General features: G+C 34.5%; 1 protein-coding gene across 1 annotated transcript in view; it reads right to left on the bottom strand.

Moving 5' to 3' along the window:
• Window positions 1–23,482, bottom strand: part of PRKCI (protein kinase C iota) — an 80,769-nt gene that overhangs the window by 15,815 nt on the left and 41,472 nt on the right. Inside the window, exons 5-12 of the mRNA XM_068546236.1 lie at window positions 19,942–20,027; window positions 18,536–18,676; window positions 15,843–15,897; window positions 14,726–14,784; window positions 5,127–5,303; window positions 3,318–3,415; window positions 2,483–2,569; window positions 547–682 (exon numbers count right to left, since the gene is read on the bottom strand). Coding sequence (XP_068402337.1) covers window positions 547–682; window positions 2,483–2,569; window positions 3,318–3,415; window positions 5,127–5,303; window positions 14,726–14,784; window positions 15,843–15,897; window positions 18,536–18,676; window positions 19,942–20,027 — 839 coding nt within the window. The remainder of the gene's footprint in view (window positions 1–546; window positions 683–2,482; window positions 2,570–3,317; window positions 3,416–5,126; window positions 5,304–14,725; window positions 14,785–15,842; window positions 15,898–18,535; window positions 18,677–19,941; window positions 20,028–23,482) is intronic.

The following is a 23,482-nucleotide window of genomic DNA, read 5'->3' as shown; positions in this document are numbered from 1 at the left end:
ACATATTTCCTGGAAAAAGATTGGACCCGTAAATGAAACATTGTTACAAAAAGAATAAAACACCAAGAAATAAAGGACATGTCCTGAGAGTAACTAAAATTCTTATTTTGCTTTACTGAATTTTATGTCAGATATTTAAATTTAAATATATATAGAAAATGTTAGATTTCCTAGGAAAATCTTGAGTGCATCATTAAGAGTCACAATTAAATGGCAAAAACTGGAAGGTGATATGCAAGCAGTTGTTTTAAAGTTGTGGGTTTGTAGACAGTTTTTACCTCCAAATTTTCTTCAATAGTGTCACAACTTTCAAGACAAAAAATTACAGACAATAAAAAGAACTTAACTCTTATAGCACATATAACGCTCACAGAAAATATGGAATTTTGTAAATGGCTAGGAAATCAGTACATTTGTCTTTGTTTAGGATACTTTTTGGAATTCTAGCACAAAGTAGCACTTATTTCCCCATCATTAAATGTAATTTGACTGAAACAATTTCCTGAGCTGCTGAGATCTTCTGAATAACTAGAAATTTCCCCTCACCTTACACATGCCATAGTCAGTGAGTTTAATGTGTCCTTCAGAGTCCAGCAACACGTTGTCCAATTTCAAATCTCTATAAATTATCCCCCGTTCATGAAGATAATTTAATGCTAGACTGATTTCTGCAGAGTAAAATCTAAAATAAAATGAAAAATTACTCATTTGATTTTTAAACTGTGGTAAGTGCCTACAGAAAGGTATTTAAATCCTACTCCCATCTGCAAACCAGAACATCAAAATCATGTCAAAAGATTTTTTTCTCTCAATGTTTTTAGGAACAAAACCAAAACACAAACTGAAGTGCCACTTTAAGATAGCTGAGCCCTAAACACAATTATAAAGTTCCAGTCTAAATTAAACCCATGCTTTTCATAAGGTTTAATTTGAAAGTCTCAAGCAGGGGTTCTTAACCTGGGCCCTTGGATGGACTTCAGAAAGTCCACACTCCTACAACTGGACGCAAAGTTGTATGTACAGAGACACCTTCTACAGAGTTTCCATAGCTTTCATCACTTCTCTAAGGGATCAGTGACCTCCCAAAATGCTAAGAACCACTGATTGGTCTAAAATAGAAAGAATACTGAAAGTTGACCACTCAAACCATAAAATCCATACCAAAATTCTAGAAAAGGAATTAAAAGAAATTATTCTACAACAGAAAGAACTTTTCAAAACTGCCACCAACTCATTGGTGGTAAGCAGAATTTTTGACCTGAATAATGAAAATGAAACGCCCTAGCTGGTTTTTGGCTGCTTTGGTGAATGTTATCATGATCATGTTTGGAGGTACATAATACACACCTTCCAGATACTTAATTCTAGGAATAGGGAACTTGAGCTCTTATCCTATACTCTGGTTCCTAGAAAAGCAAAGATGATATGAAACCAGAACAGGCACTTTAATACAATAAAAACAAGACTATTTTCCCCAAGTCAAGCTGAACAAACAAGGAACAAATACCAGCTATATTCACAATTCAAAATATCATCTGTGGCTTTGCCATGAAGGGTGACCATTTGCTAAAGCCTAAATAAATAATGAACATACAGTAAATTAAACAACAACAACAACAGCAGTTTGGCCCCGAGACAGATTAATATACTTTATACCTTCTTATAAAATTGAAAGCTATTATCTCTTTTTGACAAGAAATATCAATGAATAGCAAGATTTCCACTAAATAAGTTTTTCTTTTAAAATGAATCTCTAATCTTTGTTACATACATATACAAACTCACATGCTTCATTTTGGCATTACTCTTGTGAAGTGCAAAAGGGTAGAATTACTGCTAATTATGTGTAAAAAACAAAACAAAACATGGCACTCATGGATTAAACTTCTTATCCAAGGCCATGATCCTTCCCCACCTATGTCCTCCAACAATTTACAATCCTGTATAAGAATATCAAATTAAGGGCACTAAACAAATAAATGATGGGATCAGAGGGGGGAAAGCCAAAGGCAGAACAATTAAGAAATTGTAATTATGGAAGAACAGTCGATTATATAATAGGTTAAGAGGAATTGTTTTATTACTCTCAAGTATATATGAACAATAATCTTCTAATGAAAAACTGTCAGTGATCACTGCAAACTTGATAAGATTAATAAGTGTTTATAATTTCATTAATTATTTTAGTGGCTGATACTGAATAGATAAAATATTTGAAAATAATTGAGTTTCGTAGACTAAAGGTATCCACTTTAACATTGTTTGTACTTCTCAATTGCTTATAATTATATTATTATATATGTAATATATATCACATTATAATATAATTTAACTTTTAGCTTAGCCTTTACATGACTTATAAAGAATTAGCTCGTATCAAAATAAATGATTTATCTACTGTTTTCAACCACTGGCATATAAAAAGTCCCATAGCTCCTCCCGCCAAACTTCAACACAAGCAAACAATAAACAAAAAACTTACCTGGCATGTTCTTCAGGAAGTTTTCTTTGTCGCTGCATATGAAACATTAGATCTCCTCCATTAACATACTCTATGACAAAGAACAATCTAAAAAACAGGAGAGAACACATGAAACCAAGATCCAAAATAAGGTGGTGTAACTTTGCATTTTAAAACTATAGAGACCAGTCACAGCATAGAGAGCAGTCTACATGATTCACCCTTAACAAAAATTCCAGGAATTTGGTGGAAACAAAGGGTGATTGGGGTAGAAAGCTGTTTAATCACAGAAGGTACAAGAAAGTAAATCAGAAAGATAATTTGTAACCTGCTACTTCTATTCTAAAGTATTGGGTTGGCCAAAAAGTTCGTTTGGGTTTTTCCATAAGATCTTATAAAAAACCCGAATGAACTTTGTGGCCAAGCCAATAGTACCATTTGCAATCCAGAGCTCTCACTCCCACCCCAATTTTAGAATGTGCAATGTGTAAGTCATTTTCAACTGTCACTTAAGGCAAAAGAAGTTAGAATCTATCCCCCTAATTAAACTCTAGGAACATTTAAGTCCTAAAACTAGAATCTTGGTGATATTTAAAAGGTTGGATTTCTACTGCCATAATTATGACCTGGCTATTTTTTTTTTTTTCGCCTAAAGCAGGTAATTTCCTAATGCTGATCCAATGTCAAATTGATATCACTGGTTGGAGTATGAATAGCAGGAAATTACAAGCATAGTACTGTTGTGTCTGTCTCCATGTGACTTCCACTTTAGGAATTACTGTAGAAAGGGTTCTTATTGTGTAATATACCAAAATGTGTAACACCCAGGTATCATTCCATTATCTTTCAATCTTACCTGCTTTCTGTCTGGAAGCAAGAATGCAGCCCAACAAGAAAAGGGTGATTAGATGCCTGCTCAAAAACATGCTTCTCTGTCTGTACCCAGTCAATATCCTATTTTAAAATACAAAAGAAATCTATGTCAAACTGAAATGATATCATCAAAACTATGATAAATTTGTTCTTAGTAATTCTATTACCATAAATGCAGTTATTAACTAACTAGGCTAAATATCAAAAGCATTGATAATCATGAAATAGTAATTTATATACAAAGAGAAAATACTGCCAGTAAATCTTTCGATATTATGCAACAGTCTAGAAAATTTTACAAAGCTCAAGTACTTGACCTTGATAATAATATGGTTTGATTTTTATTTTAAAAAAATCTAATAATCATCAGATAACTTTATTTATTTATTTATCTGGCTGTGTTGGGTCTTCATTGCTGCACGCAGGCTTTCTAGAGTTGTGGTGAGCAGGGGCTACTCTTCGTTGTGGTGCACGGGCCTCTCATTGTCGCGGCTTCTCTTGTTGCGGAGCACGGGCTCTAGGCACGCAGGCTTCAGGAGTTGTGGCGTGTGGGCTCAGTAGTTGTGGCTCAGTAATAGTCCATTGTATATATGTACCACATCTTCCTTATCCATTCATCTGTTGATGGACAGTTAGGTTGTTTCCATGTCTTGGCTATTGTGAATAGTGCTGCTATGAATATAGGGGTGCATGTATCTTTATGAATTACAGTTTTGTCCGGATATATGGCCAGGAGTGGGATTGCTGGGTCGTATGGTAATTCTATTTTTAGTTTTTTAAGGAACCTCCATACTGTTCTCCATAGTGGCTGTGTCAATTTACATTCCCACCAACAGTGTAAGAGGATTCCCTTTTCTCCACATCCTCTCCAGCATTTGTTGTTTGTAGATTTTCTGATGATGCCCATTCTAACTGGTGTGAGGTGATATCTTATTGTAGTTTTGATTTGCATTTCTCTAATAATTAGTGATGTTGAGCAGCTTTTCATGTGCCTCTTGGCCATTTGTATGTCTTCTTTGGAGAAATGTCTATTTAGGTCTTCTGCCCATTTTTGGATTAGTTGCTTGTTTTTTTAATATTGAGCTACATGAGCTGTATATATATTTTGGAGATTAATCCTTTGTCAGTTGCTTCGTGTGCAAATATTTTCTCCCATTCTGAGGGTTGACTTTTCGTCTTGTTTATAGTTTCCTTTGCTGTGCAAAAGCTTTTAAGTTTCATTAGGTCCCATTTGTTTATTTTTGTTTTTATTTCCATTACTCTAGGAGGTGGATCAAAAAAGATCTTGCTGTGATTTATGTCAAAGAGTGTTCTTCCTATGTTTTCCTCTCTGAAACAACCATTATTAACACTTCTACAAACTTACAATTAGTTATATTGAAAATAAGTGTGATAAATACTCAAAACTAATTATTTTATTACATGTAACCGTTATCTATGCTCTTGAGGTTATTTATAACTGTTACATCTGTATGTAGTTGTGGCTCACAGGCTCTAGAGTGCAGGCTCAGTAGTTGTGGTGCATGGGCTTAGTTGCTCCGCGGGATATGGGATCTTCTCAGACCAGGGATCGAACCCATGTCCCCTGCACTGGCAGGCGGATTCTTAACCACTGCGCCACCAGGGAAGTCCCCATCAGATAACTTTAAATATACCTTAAATAATCTGTTTGAAGCATGTATTTAGAAAAGTAGGCTGAAATAATAATGCATAAACATTGAGGTCTTTTTCTGAAATAGTACACTTAAGCCAACTTAACAGTTTAGAGGTAATAAAACATCATTGTGCTTACCTCATCATCATTGACAAGCTCTTTTTTCACAACTTTCATTGCATAAATACGATCTGTTTTTTTTAATCGCACCAATAGTACTTTGGCATAACTTCCTCTTCCTATTACCCGTAGCAAATCAAAATCCTGAAGACCTAAACTGGATGAAGCTTTGCCACTTTCCCTGGTGTTCATTGCCTGTTGAGAACATTTATAGCAAACAGTTATACCTGAAGTATTTTGCATAACACAATATACTTCTAACACCTAGTTATACCTATAAGATTTTAAAATATTTTCTGATTTAAGTTCTTAATTAGTTTTTTACATCATTCCAAATGATATAATCTAACTACTCAAGAGGTAGGATGAATTCATGAGTTGAGGTCAGAGGGGTGGTGTTAGGAAAGGAGAAGGAGTTGAAATCTGAGAAACAATAAAGGATGTCTTAGAATCTGATAACTTTGGGGTATGGAGGCAGTGGAGACACATGAATAAAAAAATGACACTAACTTTGGTGACTGGGAGACTGGAGGTGCCACTGATAGAAAAATAAAGTGTGAGCTCACGGTACGACTGACAGAGTTGATGAGATAATGAGCTCGATTTTTCATACTGAAGTTAGAAGTTACAATGGGACATCAAGATGAAAGAGTCTGCCAGAAGCTTAATGTATGAAATCTGAGTTAAGCTACAGGCAGAAAACAAGCATGAGGCAGTTCAGCTAATGTAAAACATTCTTTTCTACACAATACCAAGACTCCTGTGGAATGACAAAGTCAGCCCTGTAATTCATTCACAAGTAGAAACTTAGGCTTCTGGAAATTTACAGAGAAGACTAAAGATAATCTTTTAGTAGATGCCTGCAAAATTCCCAGCATACAACCAACAGATATACCCATGAGAATTAAGTATGAATTTTCTGAAGTGAAGAGTATCAGCAAAAGCAAGGAGCAAATTTTCAGAAAGATAAACTAGTAAGCACAAAACAGGAAAAAAAAAAAGTATTATGAAAACTGAAGGAGGATGATTATCCAAAAGAAAATTTAGAAATAATAATCTGACTTGGTAACAAGAATAAATAAAAAGGAGTGAAAGAAACCAGATTAGGGCAGGTTAAGAAAGCAGAAAATGGTAAAAAGATAAAGCAATGTATAGACTTTAAATATGGTTAACTGGAAGCTATAAAAGAGAATCAAATGGAATGAAAGCACAGTTCCTTCACATAAACAATAATAAGGCTGAATGAAATGACAGAAGCCAGAAAACAGTGGAATGTCACCTTTTAAATGGCCTACCCCCTCCCCCCCTTGCTGATCTGCAATCCTATAGCCTGTAAAAATAGCCTTCAAAATGAAAATGAAATAAATACATTTTCAGACAAACAAAAACTAAGGAAATCCGTCACTAGTTGGTTCTCACTCAAGGAAATATTGAGTTCTTCAAGAAGAAGAAAGATGATCTCATATGGAAGGCAGACACACAGGAACAAAAGCAGAACAAAAAATAAAATGTGGATAAACCTAAATAAGGATTGACTGTTTAAAAACACTAACACACACATACAGAATTTTAAAATATGACAAAAATATCAGTAAAGACAGGAAGGGAGCATGAGTGAATTTAAAGTGTTCTAAGGTCCTTGCATATCCTGGAAAATGGTAAAAAGTATTATTAATAATTTGTATTGAATTTAAATAAGTTAAGGGTATAAGATGCAATCTCTAGAACAACCAGTAATAAAAAAGCAAAAGAATGTGAAACAAGCTAAAAGAGGTGAGAAAAAATAAATAAATAACCCAAAGAAGGCTAGAAAAGTAACATAAATAGATGATACAGAAAACATAGTAAATTGGTAGATTTAAATACAAATAAGTTGTTAGTTTAAATATACTTACATTAAATGTAACAATACATAAATATTAGAACACACTAAATACTACAGCTAAGGACTATCAAACCACAGGGGGAAGTCCAATTCTATGATGTTAATAAGGTATATATGTGTACAGAAAGGTTCAAAGTAAAAGGGTAAGAAACTATATACCATGTAATCACTAACCAAAAGAGAGCTGTAGCTAAAGTAACATGAGACAAAGTAGCTGTAGCCAACTGTGGTAGGCTGACTTCTACGAGGACCCCAGTGATCCCCACCTCCTAGTATTCATGCCTTTGTGTAATCCCCTCGAGTATAGGCTGGACCTAATGATTTGCTTCTGATGAAAAAAATATGGCAAAAATGAAGGGATGGCACTTCTGAGACTAGGTTACAAAAGACTGTGAGGTCTGTTTTGCTGGCATTCAATCTCTGGATCTTATTGCTTGCTTGCTCTGATGAAGCAAACTACCTTGCTGTGAGCTGCCCTATGGAGAGGCCACATGGCAAGGAACTGAATCCTGCCAACAATGAGGTGAGTAAGTATGGAAGCAGTTTCTTCCTCAGTTGAGCCTTGAGACGACAGCAGTCTTTGCCAGTACACTGATTGCAGCCTCTAAGGGACTCTGAGACAAGAACCTGGATTCCTGACCCACAGAAATTATGACATAATAAATTTTGTTGTTTTAAGCCACTAAATTTTAAGGTAATTTGTTACACAGCAATTACTTAACATAAGGACTTTAGGCAAGGAAGCATTACTACAAATAGAGAGGGGTATTTCTTTATGAAAAAGCATTAATCCAATGTAAGATATTATGATTCTAAATCTACATGTACTCAATAACATAGCCTCAAAATATGTAAAGCAAAAACTAACAAAACTAAAAGGGACAGGTAAATTCTAAATGAAACCTGTTTGTAGGGAAAGAACATGCAGTCAGTGAGGTAACAGAAGACTGAATAACACTGTTACTACTCTTGACTTAATTGATCTGTATAGAATACTGCACCCAACAACTACAGAATATATTATATTCAAAAATACATATGGAACATTCACCAATGCCTGTGTGCTTGGTCTTCAAGCAAGTTTAAAAAAAGTTCAAAAGACTGAAATCACACAGAATAGAATACATTCTCTGACCTGCAGCAGAATTAATCTATTCAATACAATAAAAAAAAATTCCCACATATTTGAAAATTAATTAGTATATCAATACTTTAAAATAATACATGGATCAAAGAAGAAATCATAATACAGATTAAGATATATTTAAAAGTGAATGACACAGATGGCCAGTAGGCAAATGAAAAGATGCTCAACATCACTAATTATTAGAGAAATGCAATTCAAAACCACAATGAAATACCACCTCACACCAGTCAGAATGGCCATCATTAAAAAGTCTACAAACAACAAATGCTGGAGAGGGTGTGGAGAAAATGGAACTGTCCTACACTGTTGGTGGGAATGTAAGTTGGTACAGCCACTAGGAAAACTGTATGGAAGTTCCTCAGAAAACTAAAAATAGAATTACCATATAATCCAGCAGTCCCACTCCTAGGAATATACCAAACCTATAATTCAAAAAGACAAAACTGGACAAAACTATAATTCAAAAAGATACATGCACCACTATGTTCATAGCAGCACTGTTCACAATAGCCAAAACATGGAAACAACCTAAATGTCCATCAACAGGTGAATGAATAAAGAAGATGTGGTACATATATACCATAGAATACTACCCAGCCATAAAAAAAAAAGAGAATGAAATAATGCCATTTGCAGCAACATGGATGCAACTAGAGATTATCATACTAAGTAAGTCAGAAAGCGAAAGACAAATTCCATATGATATCACTTATATGTGGAATCTAAAATATGGCATAAATGAACCTATCTACAAAACAGAAACAGACTCATAGACATAGAGAACCGATTTGTGTTTGCTGGGGGTGGGAGGGGGGGTGAGGGAGGGATGGACTGGGAATTTGGGATTAGCAGATGCAAACTATTACATTTAGAATGGATAAACAACAAGGCCCTAATGTATAGCACAGGGAACTATATTCAATATCCTGTGATAAACCATAATGGAAAAAAAATATTAAAAAAAGAATGTATTAAAAACAGTGAATGATGGCTTCCCTGGTGGCGCAGTGGTTGAGAATCTGCCTGCCAATGCAGGGGACGCGGGTTCGAGCCCCGGTCTGGGAAGATCCCACATGCCACGGAGCGGCTAGGCCCGTGAGCCACAATTACTGAGCCTGCGCGTCTGGAGCCTGTGCTCCGCAACAAGAGAGGCCGCGATAATGAGAGGCCCGTGCACCGCGATGAAGAGTGGCCCCCGCTTGCCACAACTAGAGAAAGCCCTTGCACAGAAACGAAGACCCAACACAGCCATAAGTAAGTAAATAAACAACAACAACAAAAAAAAACAGTGAATGACAAAAAAGCATAAGGAAATAATGAGAAGAGAAATCAATGCAATAGAATAGGATATAAGCATTCAACAAAGAAGAGTCAAAAGTTAGTTCTTCAAAAAGACTAATAAATTGACATCTCCTTGGCAAAACTGATGAAGAAAAAGGGAACGCACAGTAACTTTTTATCAGGAGTAAAAAAGGATATCATTTCATACTCTCAGCAATTAACAACTTTGTGTCAATAAATTTGAAAATTTAGGTTAGACAAATTCCAAGGAATAACACAAGAGGAAACAGAGAAGTTAAATTGCCCTAGATCTATTCAGAAATAGAACCTAGAATGAAATCCTTCCCACGAAACAAACAAAAAAAACAAACCAAAAAAGCCCTCCAGGCCCAGAGTGCTTTTCTGGTGAATTCTTCCAAAAATGTAAGAAAGAAATAATGTCAATCTTATAAGAATTCTCCTTGGGAATAGGAAAAATTCCAAAATCATTTTATGAGCCCAGTATTATTTTGATACCAAAACTTCACAATCCAATACAAAAAGGGAAAATTACAGGTCAATGATTCTTGTTAATAATTTTTTCAAAAATCTAAAATAAATATTGGCGAATCAGATCTACCAATATACAAAGAGAATTATACATCATGACACAGGGAGTTTATTCCAGAAATGAAAAACAGGCTTGACATTTGAAATTTACTGAAATTGGGCTTCCCTGGTGGCGCAGTGGTTAAGAATCCACCTGCCAATGCAGGAGATACAGGTTCGAGCCCTGGTCGGGGAAGATCCCACATGCCGCGGAGCAACTAAGGCCGTGCACCACAACTACTGAAGCCCGCGCACCTAGAGCCCATGCTCCGCAATAAGAGAAGCCACTGCAATGAGAAGCTCGCGCACAGCAACGAAGAGTAGCCCCCGCCTGCCACAACCAGAGAAAGCCCGTGCGCAGCAACAAAGACCCAACACGGCCAAAATAAATAAATAAATAAATTTATTTTTAAAAAAAAAAAAAGAAAGAAATTTACTGAAATTTACACATGATCAACTCCACAAATGCCATAAAATGTTGTTGATAAAATTCAACATCTTTTCAAGATGAAAACAAAAATCTTAGCAAACTAGGAATAGAGACAAACTCCCTCATTCTGATACGGGTATCTACAGAATAAAAACCTATAGCAAGCATCAAACTTAATGATAAGATATTGGAAGATTTCCCTCTGAGATGCAGAACAAGACAATAATATCTGATTGTCACTTCTTTTCAACATCATTTTGGCCATTTATAGAGGTCCTTGCTAACTCAATAAGGTAAGAAAACTGAATAAAATCTATAAGATTGGAAAAGGAAGAAATGAAACTGTTATTCAAGATAAGATGATCATATATGTAGAAAATCTAAGAGTATCTTTAGATAGCTATTAGAATTAATAAGTGAATTTAGCAAGGTCTCAGGATACAAGGCAATTTAGGGAAAAAACCTTGTTTCCATATAACAATATTAAACAGACAATTAAATTTTAAAAGAATACCATTTACCTCCAATACCTCTAGTGCAAGAACTCTGAAAACTATAAAACACTGACAGAAATGAAAGAAGACCTAAGTCAATGGAAGAACAAGTCATGTTCATGGACCGAGGACTTAATATTGTAGATATCACTTTTCCTGAAATTGATCAACAGGTTTGGTTTATTTCCTTGATTCTATGGAAACTAGTGAGCTAATTCTAAAATTTACATGGAAATTCAAAAAGCTAATAAGAGTAGCCAAGATAATTCCCAGAACAAAGTAGAACTTTACTAGATATAAAAGACTTATTATAAACCTATAATAATAATGACAGCATGATATCAGCATAAGAATAAATAAATGATGGAAAATAAAAAAGAATCCAGAAATAGACCATGTAATGGGCATATAATTGATGAAAAGATACCTCTGCAGAATAATGGAGGAAAGTATAGTCTGAATTTTCAATGTCTTCAATAATCTTGGAAAAGACAGAGATTTCTTAAACAGGCCCCAAAATCTCTACCCAAAAAAGAACAGACACATGTAGACAGCCCTCAGAATGGGAGAAAATATTTGCAAATGAAGCAACTGACAAAGGATTAATCTCCAAAATATACAAGCAGCTCATGCAGCTCAATATCAAAAAAACAAACAACCCAATCCAAAAATGGGCAGAAGACTTAAACAGACATTTCTCCACAGGAGATATACAGATTGCCAACAAACACATGAAAGGATGCTCAACATCACTAATCATTAGAGAAATGCAAATAAAAACTACAATGAGGTATCACCTCACACCACTCAGAATGGCCATCATCAAAAAATCTACAAACAATAAATGTTGGAGAGGGTGTGGAGAAAGGGAACCCTCTTGCACTGCTGGTGGGAATGTAAACTGATACAGCCACTATGGAGAACAGTGTGGAGGTTCCTTAAAAAACTAAAAATAGAACTACCATATGACCCAGCAATCCCACTACTGGGCATATACCCTGAGAAAACCATAATTCAAAAAGAGTCATGTTCCACAATGTTCATTGCAGCACTATTTACAATAGCCAGGTCATGGATGTAACCTAAGTGTCCATCGACAGATGAATGGATAAAGAAGATGTGGCACATATATACAATGGAATATTACTCAGCCATAAAAAGAAATGAAATTGAGTTATTTGTAGTGAGGTGGATGGACCTAGAGTCTGTCATACAGAGTAAAGTAAGTCAGAAAGAGAAAAACAAATACCATATGCTAACACATATATATGGAATCTAAAAAAAAATGGTTCTGATGAACCTAGGGGCAGGACAGGAATAAAGACGCAGACGTAGAGAATGGACTTGAGGACATGGGGAGGGGGAAGGGTAAGCTGGGACGAAGTGAGAGAGTGGCATTGACATATAGACACTACCAAATGTAAAACAGATAGCTAGTGGGAAGCAGCTGCATAGCACAGGGAGATCAGCCCGGTGCTTTGTGACCACCTAGAGGGGTGGGATAGAGAGGGTGGGAGGGAGGCTCAAGAGGGAGGGGATATGGGGACATATGTATGCATATAGCTGAATCACTTTGTTACACAGCAGAAACTAACACAACATTGTAAAGCAATTTTACTCCAATAAAGATGTTAAAAAGAAAAAAATCAAGAACATCTGTTCATCAATGATACCATTAACAGAGTGAAAATACAAGCTATTGAGTGGCAGAATCTATTTGCAATATATAACTGATAAAAGCTTAATGTTGAGAACATACCAAAAACTCCTACAAATCATTACAACAAAGGCAGACCACTCACTTTTTTTAAAGAGATATAAACGGACACTTAACTAAAAATTATATCCAAATGTTCAATAAATACATGAAAAGGTATGCAGCAGGGAAATGCACATAAAAACTACAACATTCAACAGGTTGGCTAAAATTTAAAAGACACACTATACAACGTGTTGATAAGGATGTGGAGCAAATCAAACTCTCACACATTGTTGGTGAAAGTATAAATTGCTACAAGTACTTTGGGAAACTGCTTGGCATTATTTACTAATGTACACAAGACTCAGGAATTCCACTCCTAGTTATGTACCTAACAGAAATGCTTAAATATGTGCACCAAACTACATTTACAAGAATGTTCATAGCAGCATATCATAATAATCCCAATCCAGGGGGGGAAGTCAACAGAATAGATAAATTGAAACAACAGTGAAAATAAATGATATACTTCTATATAAAACATGGCTGAACCTCACAAACACAATACTGAACAAAAGAAGCCAGACACAAAAGATACTGTGTGACTCCATTTATAAAAAGCTTGGGGAAAAGAGCAGAACTGATCCGTGGTGTTAAGACTGTGGTTACTTGAAGGGAGGAGGGAATGTCAGTGACTGGGAGAAGGCACAAGGTGGGCCCCTGGGATGTGTAGTAGGTCCTACTTATTCATCTGGGTGGTCATTATGTAGTGTCCACTCTGTGAAAATTGACCCAGATATATACTCATGATTTGTGCACTTTGCTGTATATTATTCTTCAATTTTTAAATGTATTAAAAGTCTTGAAAATAAAACCAAATGAGTCTTTGGTAAACAACCAAACCAATAAATAATATTTAAGGCAACGAGAAATTCCAAAAAAGAACAAAGAGCTATAAAATAACATCAAGGATCAAACAAAAGGAAACTTTACCAACTCATGGTGCCAGAAGAACAGAGAATTTGTTCCTTATTATTAAGAATTTCCTCCTTTGGATGACTCATTGTCAACCAATGAGCAAAATATGAAAGATGTGGTTACACTTGCAGGACAGATTATGAATGTTAATAACCTTGGCAGCATAAAAGTAAGTATGTAGCTAAAAGAGGAAAGCTGGAAGAAAGAGAAAGGATGGGTAAAGGAGAGTCAAGGTATTGACTAAATCGATGGAATAAGAAACTGAGATAGGAGATTAAATAGGTAACCAACAGATGTGCTTCAAAACAATACAGGAGTGAGGGAAGCTGGTAGACAAAACATGTACGGACAATTGTTTTAACTGGGTAATGGACACAGGAGCTTGGAATAGTATTCTGTTTACTTTTATTGATGTTTGAAATTTTCCGTAATAAAAAGGTTACCCAGAGTAAAATATAATACACCTATCGAACATTGGAAAGAGAAGAGAAAAGGCCGGGGGAGGGGGGGTAGTATACTAGTTTAAACCTTTCATGGTTAGAAATATATAAAGTTGAAAAATTGAAAAAGAGAGGTATAAACATTGTGGACACAACTAGAAATGATTAAAAGGGGTTGCCTCTCAGAAGTCAAAGTGAGAGTGGAAGGTGTGAGGCATGATAAATCTTTTTTACTATAAGCTTTTTTCAAAAAATTGGTTATCGTTTTAATTAAACTTTTAAAAGCTGATAAAATGTTTAATAGTCAGAAAAAAATGGGCAGTTAAGATGCTTAATCATTTATATTGTAAATAAACAATTAGCCCATAAAATGGAAGGATCTATATTTTAAACAATACTACCAAGTATTCTAAATGCCATTCTTAAATACATTATAATTTTTAGATTATGCTATCTTAAAATGAATATAAGTTATCCCGCCAGATTATTTCTTAATTTAAATGATTTTAGCAATTTAATTATTGAATTAACTCAGAATAAAACTCTAGAATCACTAAAAATCATCCCTACAAAATTATGATCTAAAATTGAAGCAAGTCAATTTGTCATATTTTTAAACTGTCACATTAAAAAGTTGATGACATAATGTACCATAAGACTAATTAATTATCTTACCTCCTTTTCTTCACCAACTTGGTCCAAACTCTCATGACTTGAAGGATTATACGGAATTACTAAAAAACCAATCCCAAACATTAAAAAAAAAAAAAGAGAAAAACATAGTATACATTAACTGAGTTACACTTAAAATTTTCTCTTGATTTGATTTTTCTTAGTTTTTATTTCTGAATAAGTGTTCATCATTTAAAATTGAGTATCTGTCCCACTAATAACAAATTATACATAAATACCAGTTAAATTCTAATCTTTAATGATGGTAAAGAGAGGAGGAACCAATCAATAGCCAAGTACTGATTTTAACAAATACTTTTGCTATTTAAAAAAATATTTCTCTTCTTTACAAATTAATCAATTCCTTCCAAAAGGGTGACTCTATAAACCCTATTTCATTATATTAGTATGACTGAGGCATAGAGATAGAGGATCTCTAGTTTGGACTCGATTGGACTCCAGGCTTCTATTCCTTAAAGCTACTTGGGTCAAAAAAAAAAAAAAAAAGGCCTACATTTCATACAACCAGCTTCTTCCATGAACAAGATACTACATTCTCTCCTTCCAGAAAAACTCCCTTGTTTTCTTTTTCTTGATTCATCCCAGATCAGGCTGCTCTGTCCCATTTAATTGCTCTCCAAATTTCCCAGAGACATATTTAAGGTTTTGTATCTACTAGACATTTGGTTTTTTTTTTAGACATTTGAACTCACACGATCTTTTTGAATTGTCTATACAGCATCTCTGTATCTTTATCATTTCTTCATCTCATAATAGAGTTTTTAATAAAAACAGGTCACTTGAATATAGTCAATACGGTCCACAAAATCAGTATATATTTTCATTATTGAAAAAAAGTAGGTTTGCTGAATATAAAGGGGTCTCAAAAGAAATTTATCTGAATTAAAGAAAATAGCCATTTGTTGTAGTTTACATAGTTGTCTTTTTAAAATGCCAAACATATGTTAAATACTGCAACTGATGTTAACAAAATATGGTTACCTAGCTTTTATTTGGGAAGAATATAAATGTCTTTAAATTTACGTATAAGATTCACATAAAGAAGTCTTTAAATGACACTTTGTTAATGAGCAATGGTTTGTGCCAGTGTCATTCTTACCTGTCTGTGCATGGTCTGAGTGCATGGATGACTGGTCCATGGGCATCACTGGTTCCTACAAATCATTTCCAAAGATACAGTAACTTAGTGCAATCTTTTTAAATCCCAATACCTCTATAAATCCAGAAACAACATCGTTTCGATGAGACACAGCATGTTAAAATTTAAATTTGAAAGAATATAACTTAATAAGTGAGAATTACATTACTATATATAATTTATTTTAAATTTTATTATATGTGAAACCATACAACATTCCTACGAATGACGTAATGTTATCACATTTTACAGATCACAGAAAAAACACAAAACTAATTTCAGACTATCAATTAGAAATCAAATTAAACTCCTATATACTCTGATTTATTTCTCCTCTATACCACCTATTCTTCCTTTGAGCTCCACATACTCACTTTAAGTCTTTGGCAAAAGGAGTCTTAGTATAGAGTTACTTAGCTGATGTCCAGAAATAGACTTCAAGATGTCTATAAACTTCTTGAAATTATATGTAAAATTTTATGGGTTTCCCATTTTTCTGAAGATTCTCAAAGGGGTCAGTGACCCAAAAAAGGAAAAGAAATACCTCCAAGAAACTAACTGCCAATAACCTCAGGAACAATGCTAATTCAAACCAAAATCTTACTTATTCATTAATTTTGGACCAAAGTTTAATGAATACCAGCAAGAAAGAGTAAACCTGAGAAGCAGCATTAGTTATAGAGTTATACTTTTAAGGCTGCCTTAAAAATAAGTTCATGGGTTTTTCAATGTGTTCAGCACCATCCTAAAATATCAATATAATCACTAACACTGCCCTCTTTCCTTCTACGTTTATGAACTCACACAAGTCATTCCATTGTCTAAGAATACTCAAGAATATCAACAGTAACCTGGATAAATTATGTTCACAATTTTTGGCCTTCTGCTGTTCCTTAAAATTGGCTTTTTACCTCCCTAACTATAAACCCATTAACTTACATGAACATAAACTTACATAAACTTACATGAACTGGCTAAATAATTCTACTACCAACAAGCCACCAGTAATAACCTACTTCCACAATGTCCAAAGAAGGTACTACGAATAAACATGGTATAATCATTCTAAAAGATAACTTAGAAAGACGAACCCAGATCTTTTTAAAAACACATATCCTTTAAACCAGTAATTCTACTTCTGAATCCTTAAGGAAATAAAAAGATTTATTTACCAGGAAGTTCATTATGATTTTCCTCATAGGAAAATTTAGAAAACAACTCAAATGTTCAATCATGGGGAACAGATTAAATAAATCATGGTATAGACACATAAAATACTTTGCTAAAAATGATGAAGATATAGATAGATATAGAAAGATGACCAAAATCTATTGTTCAGTGAGAAAAATGGGTTAGAAAATAGTACAAATATGACCTCACTTTTGTTAAAAAGTATGTAAAAGAACGAGACACAAAGAAACATTGTATGCCCTCTGATGGATAAACACACCACCTTCTATGAAATAGTCTCAAAACAACCCACAAAAAAACAAAAACCAGAATCTAATCAAATCTCTACATTCAACTGTAATATACAGAAAATAAAGAGGACAGGGGAACATTTTAAACATAACCATGGAGAAGCAAAGAGAAAAATTCTGAATCACTTTAAATGACAACACAGTTTCTTCTATAGTTAAATTGTAAGGGAAAAAAGAGAGAGAGATGAAGAATCAGTAAACTTAAAAATATCTAAGACATATCAATCAACTGTAAATATGATCAATCAATTGCAAATATGAACTTCATTTAGATCCTGATTCATCACAATGAAAATTATGAAAACAAAATTACAACATTTATGTGACAACTGAAATTTTGAACATTGCCTGGATGGATATTTTATATAAGGAATTTATTTTTTAGCTAGTTTTAAAAAAACATTCCTTATCTTTTAGAGGTACATACTGAAATACATCTGGAACTTGTTTCAAAACAATATAGGATGAGGGCAGGTTAAATGGGTGGGTTATAGATGAAACGAGATTGGTCGTGAGGTGATAACTGTTGGAGCTGGATGACTGGTATATGGAAGTTCATTATACTCTATAGAAAAATTTTAAATGTTTATGCATATAAATTTGCATACTTCTGGAAGAATATACACTAAATGACAATTACCTTTAGATGGTAGATTTCATGGGGGTTTTTGTTTAATTTTTCTTTATTCATTTTTATTCTCTATTTTTTCCATAATGAACTTGTTTTAATTTCATATTTAAAATGGAAAGTGAAAAATAAAAATTTTAAATGCAAACTCACCAGTAATCTCACACTTTACATAGCCAACATGACTGACTCTTCTCACCTGATCTCTGCCTAGTATAGATGCTAGAATAATGGGAGCTATAAACTAAAGAGTTTAGCTTAAAGAAGAGAAAAATATCTTTTAAATGGTTCTCCTTACATTTTCCTAATTTAGACCAAATCATTTTGTAGCAGGTCAAACAAAGAAGTTAACCATGTCCTACAAACAAATTTGTAATAACAATTCCAAAATTCACATGTTAACTGGACTCCTAAAGTATTCCTACCCACATTCTGTAACAACACTGTTGAGCTGTGATTCCTTAACACCCCCCTATTTTAGCCTTCTGTTCTAGCAGTGTTATCAAAAATGCTCTATAAAAAAAAATTAGACAACAGTGTCTTACCAGTGGCAAAGAATGCCGCCCACATTCAATTGTTACAAGTTTGTGGCACTTCTTATGAACCAGGAGTTTGCAGTTGATGCACTTATATCCCTGACGTCCAAGCCCCCATATTCGGTCAGTGCAGATGGCACAATGAGCACGCTGGAGAAAGTAATTCAACAGTATTTTATTAACAAAAAAAAGGTCATGATCATTTCCCAACAGTTTGCTCATAAAATAGTGAAAGTAAGTGGCTTTCTTCTCGAACTCAATTCCCTTCACCATACATAACTTTTCCAAAGCTATGATGGTCATGGGAAAATAAACAGAAAGGAGAGCTTGTTTTAAAGAGACTGAAATTTGCAACCATGTTGTTTCCTAAGTCCACGAATTTTCAGTCTTCACCTAATTAAGTTCAGAGTAAGGACAATAGGAAAAGTGAATTAAACTTGAAAAACACGTGGCAGAAAAAGCTGTGCAAGGACTCCCAAGCAAACATAAACCTATCAGTCTGTTCAGAGGTCAAACCGAAGCCCTGCTCTCTTTTTTTTTTAATTAATTTTTATTGGAGTATAGTTGCTTTACAATGTTGTGTTAGTTTCTACTGTACAGCAAAATGAATCAGCTATGCATATACATATATCCCCTCTTTTTTGGATTTCCTTCCCATTTAGGTCACCACTGCTCTCTTAAAGAGCAACACCTAAAGTGACTTCTCACTTCAAAGCTTTTTAAATATCAGTGCTACTGGGAACAGGAATTTGGGAACCTCGGGTGGTGGCTTCTATTACATTAATGAATTGAGAACATAGCACGAGTTTTAGAATGGAAATGGATGACTGTAGTTATCAAGAGTAGTTAAAAACATGGACTTCTGGAGACAGACTGATCTCAAACCTTGGCTCTGCCACTTACTAGCTGTGTCATCTTGGGCAAGTTATCTAACCATCCTGCACCTCAGTTTCTTCATCTATAAAATGGAAATATATAGTACCTCTCTCACAAGGTTGTGGCAGGGATTAAATGAGTCACTATATGGCAAGCCTTCAGAAAAGTGCCTGGTACATATTAAAAGCTAGATAAATGTTTGCAATTATCATTTTCTAAAACAGGGAAAACTAAAAAAAATGTATAACAGTAAATGGTTTGCAAAATAAACCTTGCTTATTTTCTGGCTGTCTTGAATTATATTAAAAAAAATCCAACTTTCTTACAGCTAGGGTAACCATATAACTAATCATCCAAGCTGGAACATTTTTATGAGTCAAAGGAGATGATATTAAAAATTACCTGAAGATAACAGATGTACTATCCCAGGCAAACTGGGAATTTTAGGTCACCCTACTTACTCCTTTAAAAAGGGATAACAGTAGAGAGGAAAAACCCAGATTTCTCAAATTATCAATATGCAGCAAACTAAGGTTTACCCTGTTGAAACGTTTGGCTTGAAAAGTGTGGCCATTTGCACAATAAAGCTTTCTCCAGCGGCGAGCACCTCGGCGGTAGATGGATTCTGAAGAGAGATTAAAAGTTAAAAAAAAAAAGGAAGAAAAAAAAAGAGCAAGTGTGAATATAAAGTCATTTTATAATTGTCTGTGATTTTTTTCATGATATTCATTGCAGGAAAAAAATATATATTGATAAAAATCTGAAAGTGAAAAAATAAAACAGTCATCAAGAGACTAGGCTTTTCTGTTTTTTAATTGACCCCTAACTTTTAATTTTGAAAAAATTTTAAGCCCACAGAAAAGTTGAAAGAATAGAACAATAAACATCTCCATCCTTCACCTACATTTATCTATTACTATAATTTTGCCACATTTGCTTTCTTCTCTATTTACACATACACTTTTTTTTCTGAATCATTTAAAAGTAAATTGCAGACATCATAACACTTCACCCTTAAATACCTAAGTATCCATTGCCTGAGATTAAGGACACTCCCCCTAATTCTATTTAACCACAATGCCATTATTGTGTCTTAGAAAATTAACATTAATTAAATATCACCTAATATACACTTCATCTGCTAATTTCCCTATTTGCTTGAAAAATGTCTTTCATAGTTTTCTTTTTCTCTCCAGGATCCAATCAAGATTCAGGCACTAAATTTCATTACTATACATTTTTTGTCTCTTTAATGTATGCTAAAACATTCACTCTATCTTATTTGTTGTTGTTTGCTTTTCATGATGTTGAAAGGGTCTAGGCAGATGTCTTATATCATGACCTACATTCTGGATTTGTCTGTTTCCTCACTAGACTCAAATCTATTATGGATTTGTAACACACTTCCCAGATAAAAAAAAAGGATTCCCAGATAAAAAGTATTAAATACTTTTGGCAAAAATAATACACAGGTGATGTATATTTCTTACTGCATCTCATCAAGAAATATACAAATGTGAGATTGTTGACTCCCACTACGTGTTCAATCACTCTGTTAAAGGCAGTGATGGCTAGTTTTCTTCTTTGTAAAGGTACATTTTTGTAAATACCGTATAAGGGACATTTTGTAACCACAAGAATATTCTCTTCGCAACAACCTTTTATGCAATGGTTTTTATATTTTTTTATATCTTTAACTATTCTAAATACATTCCCTAAACAAAGAGGTTCCATGAGATCAAATCAAGTCCACCGGTGTAATTTTGGGTAAGTCAATCACTATTATATAGATTGTCTATTAGTCATCCCACAGTAATAGTAATCACTGTGGAAATTCCATTAGGTTTCTAAACTCATTTTATTTTTTTGGCTGTGCCGCGTGGCTTGCGGGATCTTAGCTCCCTGACCAGGGATCGAACCCATGCCCCCTGCAGTGGAAGCACAGAGTCCTAACCACTGGACCACCAGGGAATTCCCTCTAAACTCATTTTAAAGCAAATGTAGCACTGGGTCTACTATTTAAAATTAAGATAGAAAGAAACAGGTGAAATACTCTGAATTAGAAATCCTGAGATAGCATAATACAGAACCTGAAATATATATGCTTTTATTTTTAATTATTTATTCTGTTAGGAGCAACCAAAGCAGAAAGTTTGTTAATATCTTAACCTAAAAGAACATCTTATTTCAGAAACTTTCATGAACTACAACTTGATATATCTTAAATTTAAACATGTTAATGTTGCCTAGGAATTAAAAGAGCCAAGAGATCACTTTAATGGTTATCAATTTTCCTCCATGCTCTAGTTTAGTAATATTAATTATTACTAAACTAGAGGAGAGGAGAGGAGTGTGTAAAACTCCCCACCAGCAAATTTTAAAGTGGGAAAGTGGGCATGAAATACAGTGAAAAAGGTAGGAAAAGACATTTTATCTGGGAAGTGTGCTACAGACCCATAATAGATTTGCAGATAGGACTCTGCAACCAAGATTCGCTATAATGGCAAGTCTTTGAAAACTCTGGCCTGGACAAAGGAGAGCTGCTTCTCCAACACCTCTGTGAAGGCAGCCCGCACTGGCTGTAATCCATCTGCCACTGGAAACCCAATGAAATACTCCTAGTTGAATCCAAACCTAAATTTTTCACTATTGCTTCAGAGGCCTACCCACTCCTTATGTTTCCCCACCTTCCTATAAAGCACATAGCCCTCACTCAACTCTATATACAAACACCCAGTTCTTTAATTTTTCCTTTTCACCAAGTTGCATGAAGAGTTACAGAATTAAAAGTTTAGAGCTATTTCACTTAATACAAAGCAAAACATTTACTACTATTCCTTCTAAAGTCATGGATATGTGCAGAAACCACAAATAAAAATGAGTTGCCTAATATCTACAACCTATAAATTATACCATACATCAAATTCAAATTTGGTATAGATATATGGTATATATCAAATATATATACATATACACATATGTATTTATATATATGAATATATACATATAAACTTTTTCAAATTCCATCAGACCAAATAGTTGCCTCTTTCAATTCATCTTATTAATGTTAACCACTAGCTTAGACATTCAAAAGAAAGTTTCATAACAATTCTTAAGGATGCATGCTAAAGTATTCAGAGGTGAAGTGTCATGTCAGCTTACTCTCAAAGGGTACACAAAAAAATAAATAAAAATAAAACAAGTGTTTGTTATGTATATACATGTATGCATGTGTGTGTACAGATACAGAGATAAAGCAAACATAGAAAATGTTAATAATTGGTGAATCTTGGTAAAGATATATGGGTATCTTTGTTTTCAATGTTTCTATGTTTTTTCAACTTCTCCATAGGTTTGAAAAGTTCCAAAATTAAAAAACAGGAAATGGGGACTTCTCTGGTGGCGCAGTGGTCAAGAATCCGTCTGCCAATGCAGGGGACACGGGTTCGAGCCCTGGTCCAGGAAGATCCCACATACCGCGGAGCAACTAAGCCCGTGAGCCACAACTACTGAACCTGTGCTCTAGAGCCCGTGAGCCACAAATACTGAGCCCACGTGCCACAACTACTGAAGCCCATGCGCCTAGAGCCCATGCTCTGCAACAAGAGAAGCCACCGCAATGAGAAGCCCACGCACCACAACGAAGAGTAGCCCCCGCTCGCTGCAACTAGAGGAAAGCCTGAGCACAGCAACAAAGACCCAACGCAGCCAAAAATAAATAAAATTAATTAAAAAGAACAAACAAACAGGAAAGGACTTAAAATCAACTTAATTTTCCTTTCAAATGCACAATAGACAATTATGTCAGTAAGTTGTAATTAAAAACTGCCTCATTTTGGGACTTCCCTGGTGGCACAGTGGTTAAGACTCTGCATTCCCGATGCAGGGGGCTCGGGTTCAATCCCTGGTCAGGGAACCAGATCCCACATGCATGCCGCAACTAAGAGTTTGCATGCCACAACTAAGTAGCCGGTGAGACGCAACTAAGGAGCCTGCCTGCCGCAACTAAGACCCAGCACAACCAAATAAATAAATAAATAAATATATGTTTTTTAAAAATTAAAAACAATTAAAACTGCC

The sequence above is a fragment of the Eschrichtius robustus genome, chromosome 6, assembly GCF_028021215.1.
Source record: "Eschrichtius robustus isolate mEscRob2 chromosome 6, mEscRob2.pri, whole genome shotgun sequence".
NCBI lineage: Eukaryota > Metazoa > Chordata > Mammalia > Artiodactyla > Eschrichtiidae > Eschrichtius > Eschrichtius robustus.
The sequence above is the reverse complement of the archived record's forward strand: the minus strand, read 5'-3'. Positions and strand labels throughout refer to the sequence as shown.